Here is a 12,728-nt window from a genome sequence, read left to right as displayed (position 1 = left end):
TGAGGAGGTTGCACAGATTATTTGCTGAGCTTAAAAGGAACGATGAGAAGGAAGCATTGCATGGACAAGTTTTACAAAGAAAACTTGAAACCCATAAATCTTTACTAGAAAACCATGAGGTGAAAATCAACACCTGTCAACAGTATTCTGAAAGGATTTGTATAATGAACAATATATTTTTTCATGGAAAGAAACTTCCTTTCATCAGATGAAAATATTATGAATACATTAGAAATTAATTCAAACTGATGAACTAGAAAAATCTATGACAAGGTATTATAAAGAAATTAAAAAGATGGATAGGAGAGAGCATACCAAAGATAGCCAGGACCAGATAATTAATGAAAAATAGTCCATCAAGCAAAAAGGCAAAGACATATAAAGCTGAGAAAAGGTTATTGAGTTAACCCTTCTTCAATGTGAAGAAGTGTTAACTCAATAACCTTCACTTCTATGTGATTGTTGATTGGTGGGTTTTAACTGTCAATAACATGATTTTGGATTCCTTAAATACTTCATACTGATCAGCTGGAAGAAGACACAGTGGATAGGGGGAAATGTTAAAGTGGAACAGGAAGATGGTGAACTAAGCATTGTGTAAGCTATGTCACTCTTGTGTCTGTCATCTTTTTGAAGCATGGAAGACTCAAGTTCATGGAGGAAAAGAGTGATTAACTTAACAACTAATATGCAAAAGTGATTAATTGTTGCTTACAAAGCAATACAAAATTATCAATTGCACTTATCCATTATATAATTTTTTAGGAATTTTCATCAATGTGTTTTATCAGCACAATATTTGTAGAAAAATTAAAAGTCTAATGTGGGAATCTTATAGAAACAAAGCTCTAGGTCTGTATGCACAGTTATTTTTGTTTTATCCAGGAACAGACATAATCTGTCTGAGAGCAATTCTGAGTCACAATTTTGAGTCATATTTGGAGCATCAAGAATCTTCCTATAGAGAATGGTTTGCTGTTAATTTCTTGGAAAATAAAGACATATTAAAAATGCATACAAAAACATAAAACATTCACAGATTATGGGATTTATGTTAACTGATTTTAAAAAAGGGAAAACGCAGGAAAAATCCATCATACATTTATGTTCATTACAAAATGATTTTGGATTTCCAATCGTGTTAAGTGAAATAACATGCAACATTGATTAATCTTAATTTGTCTATTTTGCTTGGTTTACTTTGATTTTATTTGTAGTATATGTTCTTCACATGATGACCCTGTATCATTCCAGGAACATGAATTTTACTGCTAACATTTCTCTATACATTCATATCTCTGACTTAAAAAAAAAATAAAATTGTGTTTGAAGGGTTTATGTCTGTGTTGATGTTAGTCACTGAATCATGAACAAAATGGAAAGAAGTTACCTAGAAGTACTTACCTTTAAGCATGGAAAATAATAAGGCAGAAAAACTTCTTGATTATTCTGTTATAATTTAATGGGATCCAGCCTATTTTAATTCTCGGAGTAACTCATATTAAATAAATATTTTGTCCAAGCAACACAAACGGTTTCAATGGAGTAGGTTATTCAGCTATATGAGGATTGGAAAGAACTTGCAGCATCTTCATAACAGCTGGAAGTATGAAGGGAAAACTTTCTTTTGTGTTAGAATTGCTAGTGAGGAGAGTATGCAACCATGGCTTATCACTATATACCAACTGCAGGTACTTTAGAGACACTGTGGTAGATGATATTCCCACTGCATGTTTTTTTTTCAGTCTCTGATAATTCTTTCATTTGTAAAGCAAATTCCTCTCCTCTGTTCTCTTCCAGCCATCAAACAAAGCTTACATGTACAAGGTTTCAAGATGACAAAACTGTTGGTTCAATTTTCTACAGCTGATAGTAAAATATATTACTGTCACTCTTTCCTCTGTCCACTATTCCAGTATTCTTCTCCATCCTCTTGCTGAACAGAACTGATCCAAATCATCCCTTTGAGACGTTTCTGCATTAATTTAATAATCATATCTAAGACTCAGATGGATCAAATAATTTCATTTGGAAAAAATAGTCTGAGGCAAAGGAAGAATACCAATTAAGAAATTTAAAAATGATGACATTGAAAAAATGTGGAATAATATCCTATGCTGCAGACAAGACCAACCTGAAGGGTCAAAGAATTAGTAAGAGCTCTGGAAAATGTGCTAGTCTCTTATTTTTGAAGATTTTCTAAACCATAAAAATCTTGAAAGGGGAAGAAAAATTACCTAATCCAAGCATCCTTTATTCATCTTGCACTGTTTAGGGTGTTCCAGGTGAAACAGGAATTCTTGCTGGGATTTGCAGGAGTTGAATAACTTCAAGATATGACTGAGAGGATTTCATTCCACCATTGCAATGCTGACTTTTATTACCAGCCTAATGGAAATACTTTTTAACACCACTTTTCCTCTCTTTCAACTGCCTTTCTGCCTCACTTCTCCTGCATTTTTATTGTCCCCATCTATCCAAGTTAGGCTATCAGCAGCTACAAATGTTTTTCTAAGAAAAAACCGCATGTATTTCTAGTACATGGATTCAACATCTGTTTGTTTGTTGCCATTGTCTGCAAATAGATTAATTTCACCAGGATCTCTGAATTTCAGAGTTTCTTGGTACAATTTTTGTAAACAATTGCAGATTGAAATACGGGTTTAAGACACCTGAAAGGGGAGCAATATTGTGAGGGGTGTTTCTTCCTGCTTTATTGCATTCTTTCTATCATCTACTGCTGCTGCCATTTTCAAAAGAAATATAAAAAAAATCATGCAACAAGGGCAGATAAAATTCAAAAGGACCACAGCATCTTAGCATTTCTCTTCATAAACTGTGTAAGGACAGAATCTTCTCAGAAATACAGCTCTTATTATAGAAACATTAAATACAAAGGGTATGTACAGGCAAAGGTTAAAAAAAACCCTCATGGGCAAGATCCTAGCTACACAGGACATCAAACGGACCAAGCTCCATTTAAAAAAGAATGGCTGAAACGGCACAATGAAATCCAACAGCTGCCATGAATCTTGCCCAATCAGTTATGTATAAAAAATAATTTCCAAAATTCTCCAAAAGAAAGAAATTTTACAGACTGACATACCAGTGACAAGCTTGAATTTTCTGGATACTAGAATGCCAGTACTTTTTCTATGACTTGAAATATTCCATGTAATATTAAATTGCACCTCATTCATGCTGATTTTGACATCATTCTGAAAAGAAAGGCACTCACAACAGAATTTATGCTTTGAAGAAAGAAAGAAAATAGCCAAAAGATTTTCACTGCTGGAGACTGATCACAGTACTCTGAACTCCACTGACATAGTAGTTTACAGTAAATTTGGATGTATCTAACTATGTGAGAGACAATTAAGACATAGGAAAACACATATGGAGACTTGAGCACTGTAATCAGGATTTTATTTGAAAGACTTTCCTGGAGGTTTCAGATAGGTTAAACCACAGCTGCAGAAAATTTAATGTCTTTCGTGTGAAATGAGTCTAGATGACTGATTCAAATGACAGAAGATTATTCCACAAGTAAGAATCATTCCTTAATTTTAAGGATGTAAAGGAAAAGCAAGTTTTGAGATTTAACAATAAATAATCAGATATTTAATCAGATAAAGAGCCAGCTAATCTGCATGCTTGTTATACTTAATTTTAATTATATGTTATCTGGTTTTATATGGATAATATATACGATTAAAAATTTTTTTCTGAAGAACAGCATTCCTTCTCAGAAGTTCAGGATTAGGAACGGTTACAAGATCTTTTTGTTCCTTCATCAGTCTAAAGAGACAAATAGAAGGGTTCTAATTAAGTACCTTGTAAGAACCCAGAAACCTGTTTATAATCCCAGAGATTTGGAAATTTAGATGAGCTGATAAACCACCTGAGATAGGACTCCTGCTCCTTGCAAGTGATGCTAATACAATGCTGTGATCCAGTGTTCTCAGTGTTTCAAGTATCTTTAGGAGGTCCACAGGGCACTGCAAACCTGAGCACACCAAATCAAGTCTGCATTTGTGTTAAACTGAGTAAATATATTTTTAATTGGAAAGGCCTCTAGTCTCAATGCATACACACCTATAACATTTGTCCAGTTCACTTGAGAGTATGGACCTAGATTTACTCGCCAGCAGAAAGTGATAATCTGCTGTTTAATTTTGAGAATTCAAGATTATTACAAACTTCTTTTCCCTTTTATACTGTCTTCAAACTCTTCCAATGTTAACAAGGACAATCCCAATTCACAATTAACAATATAATAGCAAAACATTTCCTCTTTGAATACAGAAGCATTACATAAGACATATCATATTTACCTTATGTGAGAAGAAAATTAGCTTTCTGGAAGAAAATGTTCAAGTTGGATTAAATACACTCCTAAGAGTTTTCCACTGGTAATACATAGTAATTTCCAGTTTTTAATAATCAAGGTGAACTTACAAATGATAACTTTCAATTCTCAGTCTGTCATAACATGCTCATTGACTGGTATTACACAGTCATTGGCAAAAGAATATTGATGTGATGATGAAGCTTTCAGAAGTCTTCAGCCTATGAAAGGTACTCATATGCTTAGTCATGGAGGACATGAGTATTATTAAACATACAAATAATTCAAAATCTTGTTATACTTATTTTACAGATTAAATCATTTAAATTGTACTTACCCCTGTTCTTTGAACTTCCAAGAAAATTGCTCTTTGGAATGATTTCTCCCACACTGCCAATTCACTGCCCAGCTCTACATTGAAATAGTGGCTCTTGCCATGTCCGACCATAACACTGAAACAATACGGCCTCTGGTCTTCAAGATCAAAGTCCTGGTGAATACCTAAATACAAGTTTGCTTGTAGCCAGCAATCATCAGCAAGCCAGAGCTGAAAGATATGTTTCAGTATGTGATTCTTCATCTGGCAAAACCAAACAATTGAAGCAACACTTCTGTAGTAAGTGATGGGTACTTGGATATACTATGCCATTATGTCAACAACTGTGTTGAAAAAATGTTCTAGGAGTTAAATAATTATGTCAAAGACAGCTTCTCTCTTTGATTCTTATTTGCTTTGTCCCCTGTCTTTTAATCCAAGCTACTACTGCAGTTCCAAAACACAGTCAAAATTACCTAAGCAATACATATATAATTTGAAGTGAGTTTGAACTAATATATTGTTTACAGTGGAAAAAGAAGGAAATCCCTGAATGTTTCAAGACACTCCAGAAGCTGTGTACCAGCTCTACAGGAGACTATAATTACTCCACTCTATTTGGGTTCCAATATGCTAAACCCCAAGGAATGCAGTAATTTATCAAGCTCCCCAGGGCTAATTCTGGAAATGACAACATGAGCATTTCCTCTTGTAGTTGTCAATGCTGTTCTGTAAATACAAGGAGACTGAAACAAGATCCTACCATCACCTTCAAGATAAAGAGAAACTGTACATTAAACTTGCATAATAAAAAATATACCTGCAATATAATGTTTTGTAAGTTTAAACAAATTAATATAAGAAACTTCCCTAATGTTTCAAGACTTCATTGATTAACATAGAGGAAAACTAAATTAAAAAGCTGCAACTTACACATCTAAGTACTTTCACAGCTTGAATTTCCAAATTACACATATTTTTATTTTTTTGTTTATCAGGTAGAACCCTTCCCTATCCCCATTTATCTGTGATATCATGGGGCAGAAAAGACTGAAACCCCAAAATACTTAGCAATGATTCATGGGGCATCTTGGGAGCAGCTTTGAACACAGGGTTCAAAGCAGTGTGTTGTCAAAATTGGCCCTCCAATTACCTGAGGAGAGAACAAACTTGATGAAACTCAGTTATTTTACAACACTCCTTTGCACTGTTGAAAAGGAAGTTAAACAAAATTCCTGCATACATTCTGCTGTTCAGCAGCTGTGGAGTGACAGGTATTACATCTGTTTCAAGACTCAATGCTGCATATCCTGGCTTGCAGACTACTATATTAACAAATTTTTTAAATTTTGCATGTGAAAATACCAGACAATAAAAGAAAATAAATGTTTTTATGACAAATTACTTAAAAATGTACAGGATTACAGTAAGAGTTTGAATTATGAGGCAAGCTATAAGAAAAAACACAGGTGATGCCAGACATTACATTTCAAGTCATCTGGCTGTTACCATCAAATGAACAGAAATATGCAGGAGCATATTATATATATGAGTTTAAATTCACATATTTTTGTATTTATATGTATGTATACATACACCCAAATCTAAATAGATATCAAAAATTCTGTTTTAAAATTTAAGTTCCATATTGGATTGCTATTTTCCATGTTTAACTCTTGCATCATAATAAACATAGATAAGAAGCTTACAATTAGGTGTGTAACAAGAGTACTTCTCATAAAAATCCATCTCTATTCATGAGAAGATACAATAAAATACTCTGCCAGAGTTTTGCACTAATGCTAACCAGCTTCTGAAAATCCTTAAGAACCCTCTCACTAAATGGCAGCTTTTACAACATAACTATCATATCTAATGCAGAAACCTTAATCTCATAATTTTTTGGATTTGTTCTGTTTGCCTCATTGTCATTTATATCAATGAATCAAGAGAAAAGAGGTTAAGGAGTTCAGTTTGAGCTTTTGCACTTTAGCTTACGCATTCATGAAGACTGGCAATTAAGCATTCATTTATGAAAATGTCAAGAACATTATAGAGTTGAATCGTGGATAGTTTATTTCCAAACTTCTTTTTCTTAATGAAAAAGTACTGCAGAAGTTGCAGAAGGACAGAATATCCTTGAAATTACCATAATATTCCAGGAATATTCCAGGAACTGAGTTTTAGCAGTAACAGTTATAGGAGAAAAAACAAAACCAAAACCCAAGACTTATTTTTGAGCCAAAAGTAAAATAATAATTAAAAAAAAAAAAAGGAGACTAAATAAATTATCTGTGACAGAACATCTACTTTTTGTTGTTATGATAGTGATGGGCAGGACCTGAATTTCCCCTTATGTTCCCAGCTGGAGACATGGTCACACAAAAATAATGCCATGACTACAAGAATATGGTTGTCTTCCTGTGCCTCTGGAACTGAGCTCTAGTCCTGAACTCCAGAACTACTGTTTTCCTGGCATGGCAGTGCCAAATCACTTCCTTATTCCTGAATAACCTACATCAGAGAAAACCCCAACAAATAAAAAATCCCTACAACAGAAAAAAACCTACACACCCCAAACCAAACCAAACCACTCCCACCAATACCAAATCAAAAACCTTAAGCACTTTTGCTTCAGTGCAGGATCTGTTACAGGTAACAACCTGCCTTTTTCCATGACATCAGTGTGGTCAAAGGGGAAACAGCATAGAGCAGCAGCTGGTGAGAACTAAAGATAAGCTTTAATTTTGCACTGAAATAGTATTTTATCTGAAAAAAAATGGAGGGTTTTTTTCTGAAAATATTCTTTACTCTCTGTTGCTGTAGGCCCCCAGCCGGGTAATAATGAGCATTGACTCCATGATTGCAGAGAACTGATCAATCACTTTATTCTATTAAACTATACTATATTTATTAAGAAACTCATCACCCTTACATGCAGCCCGATACAGCATTAATCTAATTGGTAAATCAATCAAAACACCATCACCAGTGACCAATTAAGAAATCACCCTTTGGTAAATGAATCTCCATAACAACTTTCACATGTGCAGAACAACAGGTGAGCAAGTGTAGATGAGAATTGTTTCTCAATCTTTTCTCTGATCTTCTCACAGCCTTCCCCAGGAAAATGCCTGGGAAAGTCATGCCTGCTGCTCTCTATGGAGAGAGCTGTGGCTACAACTCTCCTTGACAAATAGGCTCTCACAGTAGCCTTATCTCACCTGCAAAGATTTTGTTTTTGTTGGAGAATAAAATTAATCTATTTGATGCAATTTATTAGACAATATATTCTATAAGTCAATAATTTACACAGAGTGTTAATATTTTGCCCCAAATCTTTGACTGGGACAACCTAGAAAGAAAACATGACTTTGCCTAGTTGGAGGAAGAAAATTAATTCTATGGGACACAAATCCAACACGTTATAACAAACAGAGCCTTTTATAAAGAAAAACACACTACAATACTGGATAAAGCAATCAATAAATATGATACAACAAAGACATAATTTTATAATTTTTATTACTAAAATAAAAATATTTTACATGGATCAAGAATTACAACAAGAACATTTTTCATCATGTTTGCTTGAAAATATGACCCACTAAGAAAAAACTAATATCATGCTTAGCAGTGTGTCTCACTGATACTTCATACAGCATTAATACTAAAAAGGTAACTTGCTCACTTGGAGCTTAACCTATTTTCCATATTTTCTTATATTTGCATATCTAATGCACCAGCAATTGCAAATAGTTTTTTATAACAACAGATGAACTATTTATTCCTAGTTAAGATTAATTTGAGCTTATCATCAACAGGAAAAGGTAAACTTTCTTTACTAAATAAAATCACTGGAACCATTGGGAAACCTACCTTGTGAATTTTAAATAGAACCTCACAGAGGTTATAGATTTTTTCAGCTCGTACCCAGTCTAGTGTGCTTACCTATAATATAAAAAGAAAGAATTATCAGCACATTTTTTATTTGAAAATAATGTTCAGATGAAAAAAAACTGAAAACATTTCACCCATTATTTTTCTACTGGATCTTTTAAATACTGGCACATCACTATATTTAATATCCAGTATTTAGAAAAGACTGTCGAATAGTATTAAATTTTTACAGAAACAGGAATTAAAATGTGCTAAATAATTTCATTTTTTCTTTTCCTAGTATGATGGAAATGTCTTTGTAACACAGAGAACTCAGTCTCAAACACCGAGTCATTCACCTTCATGCCTCAATATGAAAAAAAACTTACAATCAATAGATCAAGATGTAGTCCTAAATTCAGTTTTGATTTTACATGCACTAGGGATGAAATAACCCAATATTAAGTCTAAAACTGGAAAAAGGACTATGTGATTGCAATATTTATAATCAAGAAAAATATCAGATGTGTGCTCAATAATATGAAAACACCTATATTTTGTTTTCTTTTGATTTCAATACCTAATCCTATTGACATGACAGGCTGTTAAAATCTGAATAGGAAGAATGATGTTTGAAGTTTTTACCAAAATTCTACTTAATGATATGATGCGATAATCTGTTTTCTTTTGAAAACAGTACCCAGCCTACATAGTTTAAGAAAAAAAAAAAAAAAAAAAGAACTCACACAACGGAAAAATTCAATATATGGAAATAAGTATTTTGGTAACACTTGGATAATTTAAAATTCTAGCTTCGTTTTATTTTCACACACCACCCAAAAGGAAGAAAGCAGGAAAAATAAATTAAAACTATTAACATAAAGAAAAAAAAGTGTTTGTAAAATATCTGGTTATGCGGATGAAACTTAACTAGAAAAAACTATGAAATTAAATCACAGATTTTTTTTTTCTGTGGTCACAGTAGCACATAATTCGCCTTTTAAAAAATTTAGTATTTCTTCTCATGATTTGCATGGAGATATCAAGATGTTTTGGTTCTTCTCAAATTTATTTTAAAGTTTAATTTTTAAGTCTCTTCAAATTCTAAGCTGTTAAACAGAATTGTAATAACTTGATGAGAATCCAAACCACTGCAACACTTACAGGCCTCTAATGGGACTTCTGTTAGTTATGAAATGTTACTTTGGAGGAGTAATGTCAACTTAGTATTAATTTCTTTCTAATCTTAACAATCTGAATTAATTTTTAACAATCTAACCTTCTAACCTTTTCCCAATTTATTTTAGGTTTAGATTAGGTTTTTTTAGATGATTAAATTTAGATATTATGAATCACCTACTTAAATGGGACTGAAGAACTCTATAAGTTCCAGTACCACATCTTTTCAGGATATAGAGGGACTCACAGTCTATGATTTTCCATTTCATAGTTTCTATATCTTAGCAATCAAATGGCAGATCATGCACTTTGTTTTACTATGAGCAATGTCTCAAAAATCATAGCTCAAAACATTACATACAGGTAATTTTAAAATTACATGATAAAAACACATAGTACTACTTAAACTTTTTCAAATCTAAACCTAATGTCAGCTGGTTTCGAAAAGGAATTTAAAGAAATTTTAGGTACTAACTTTTCCTCCTATCACTTTATAAAGAGGTAGCAATTTTTAAAGACATACCTTTCTATATTTTAGGTTTTCATTTCTATTTATCTTACTGTTAGTCCATTCAATATTTTATATGAGTTTTGCAATTTAATTATCGTACATATAAGAAATAACCTAAGTTTTTAAACAACTGAAACAGAGGACTTAAAAAGCTAATTCATAAAGAAATGTACATTTAAACAGTCTCACAATAGAGTAAGCACTGCAGGTCTTTGCTTAATCTTATGTCCAGGGAAGTATCTTGTACTTTGATGGCTTTTTTGAAAAGAAAATAATTAAATAATAAGTTTTTTTCCCCATTACTCCTCCAAAGAGATATTCATGCTTCTTGCAAAATCAGATTTAGAGTAGATTGGAGGCTTATCCATTATTTGGTCTTGAATTTCTCAAAGGGAAAGGATCTTTTCCATCTCACTTAACAGCGGGAGAACCCTGTATTGCTGTTAAGTGGCTAGACAAGGAAGCATAAGCACTGATTCATTTGCTGTTTGTGCAACTGGCTTTGGTGACATGGGCTATGACCTGAAAGCTCTTGAGATATGAATGGACTTTCATTTGCTCACATCATTTGTTTTGATTCCTGAACATTAATTTTAACTGTTGGGGATCTTTGCACTATTAATGATAGATGAAGGTGACACTGCTGTGCCATTAAATTCTCTCTGAGTACTTCAGACTTCTTCCCATTATTCCACACATCTCTTTCATCTTTTGATGCTGTGCAACCTCATATGACTTTTTCAGCAGAGGCAGAAACTTATAGTGACAACTGCTGGCACCTATATAAGCCAAGGATTTCTTTACCTGTGTGTGTCAGAGAAAGGTTACCACACTTAGAGAGTGAAACAGAATACCACTGTATGCAAGGTGCTCAGAACACAAATGACATATTGAGAGGAATTATAAGGAGGAAAAATAAATATATTACAGAGGAATACTAGAATCTAAACAGACAGCTGACATTATTTAATGTTTTATCAGATCTATCAATGCATGTCTAAGTTTAAAATGTTACTCTTATAGACTGCTTTACTTTTAAAACCCCACAAATAACCATATACACCTAGTCAAGAGGAAAAGCTGGAAATAATCATGAAAGATCATGAAAATTGCAATATCCTTCATTTGATTTAAAGAGTGTTCCAGTTTATTGTAGGTTATCCATCATCACACATGTAATAACTGGGTAATAAGTACCTAAGATAAATGAGACACCCGAGTATATTTCCTAGACAATAAAGTAGTTTTTCTCATTATTTCCCCTTAGAATTGTTCCTGCAGGTATTCTATATATTGCAATTTCTTGGCATGACAGTGTTATTATTTTTTATGAAGCATTTGACAAAACATTTCAAACAGCTCTATTCAGAATAAATGACTCAATGAGACATGCTTGCATTCACATAAATTTAGTTCAGACAGTTTCAGAAAGAGTGTCAAAATACATGAGAGTTTCAGTTAGCATTCAGTAAGCCTCTACTTTAATTTGTGTTTGTCTACTGTATTAATTTATTACCAAGAGTAGCTGAATGTTGTTATTTATATTATTGGCAGACCACCCCCTTAGCTAACCCAGTGCAGTATGTGTGAATACTTGGTTCTGTAGACATTTAGCCATGTTAATCCTTACACAGGAACATTGCAAAATTAAGACGTGTAAACCCACAGGTAACACTGAGCTGATAAGAAAGATAATAAAATCAAACAGGATTAGAAAAAATAGGAATCTGAAATTACAATTCTAAGTCTCCAATGAGAGACTAAAATAGGTACACAGAGTTACAAAAGTCCCAAGTGTTGCAGAAGTACTTTTTACTTTAGCATGATTTCTGCAATTTCCTCATGGTTTAAAAACAGGCATTACAGTGGAGTTCTGAAAATAAAAAAACTGATGAAATCTAGCTTTACATAGATCAGGTGATCTCATCATCAGTTCAAACTTATATTCCAAATATACTTGCCTTTAAATATGTGAGTTATCATTGGCTTTTCTCTAAAAAGTGATGATTTAAAATAGAGAGAAAACAATGAAGTTAAACTAATTTTGACACACTCATGCAGTAAACAATTAGCTCACAAAGTTACTCCCTAGAAGAGAACTCTGCAATTATAAAATAGGTGTTGGAGTTCTGGATGATGAGAATTTTAGACTTTCTGTGCTGACAGACTCTGACTCCCAGGAGAGCAGTGCATTTGACCTGAGGTCGAGGAGAAGACTTCCAAAATGGATTGATAGCACTGGGATTACAGGTGTGTAGTTTTATTAGAAGTGTGCAATATCACAGGGTGGAGAATTTAGAGCTTCAGGTTTTAGAATATAGTAATATATATGGAGAAAGATGGAGGTTTTAGAGCAGAGGCTTGCCCTTCTTCTTTACCTTCTTCCTTCTTCTGCATGGGTTTGGGTGATTTTGACACACTCATGCAGTAAACAATTAGCTCACAAAGTTACTCCCTAGAAGAGAACTCTGCAATTATAAAATAGGTGTTGGAGT

At 33.2% G+C, this 12,728-nt stretch overlaps 1 protein-coding gene across 1 annotated transcript in view; it reads right to left on the bottom strand.

The window, feature by feature from the left end:
* The window catches only part of SNTG2 (syntrophin gamma 2), a 211,279-nt gene that overhangs the window by 22,141 nt on the left and 176,410 nt on the right, over nt 1-12,728 (bottom strand). Inside the window, exons 13-14 of the mRNA XM_039715645.1 lie at nt 8,544-8,615; nt 4,686-4,928 (exon numbers count right to left, since the gene is read on the bottom strand). Coding sequence (XP_039571579.1) covers nt 4,686-4,928; nt 8,544-8,615 — 315 coding nt within the window. The remainder of the gene's footprint in view (nt 1-4,685; nt 4,929-8,543; nt 8,616-12,728) is intronic.

This window comes from Passer montanus, unplaced genomic scaffold, assembly GCF_014805655.1.
Source record: "Passer montanus isolate IOZ18808 unplaced genomic scaffold, ASM1480565v1 scaffold34, whole genome shotgun sequence".
Lineage (NCBI taxonomy): Eukaryota > Metazoa > Chordata > Aves > Passeriformes > Passeridae > Passer > Passer montanus.
Note: the sequence above shows the minus strand (reverse complement) of the source record. Positions and strands in the feature narration are given on the sequence as shown.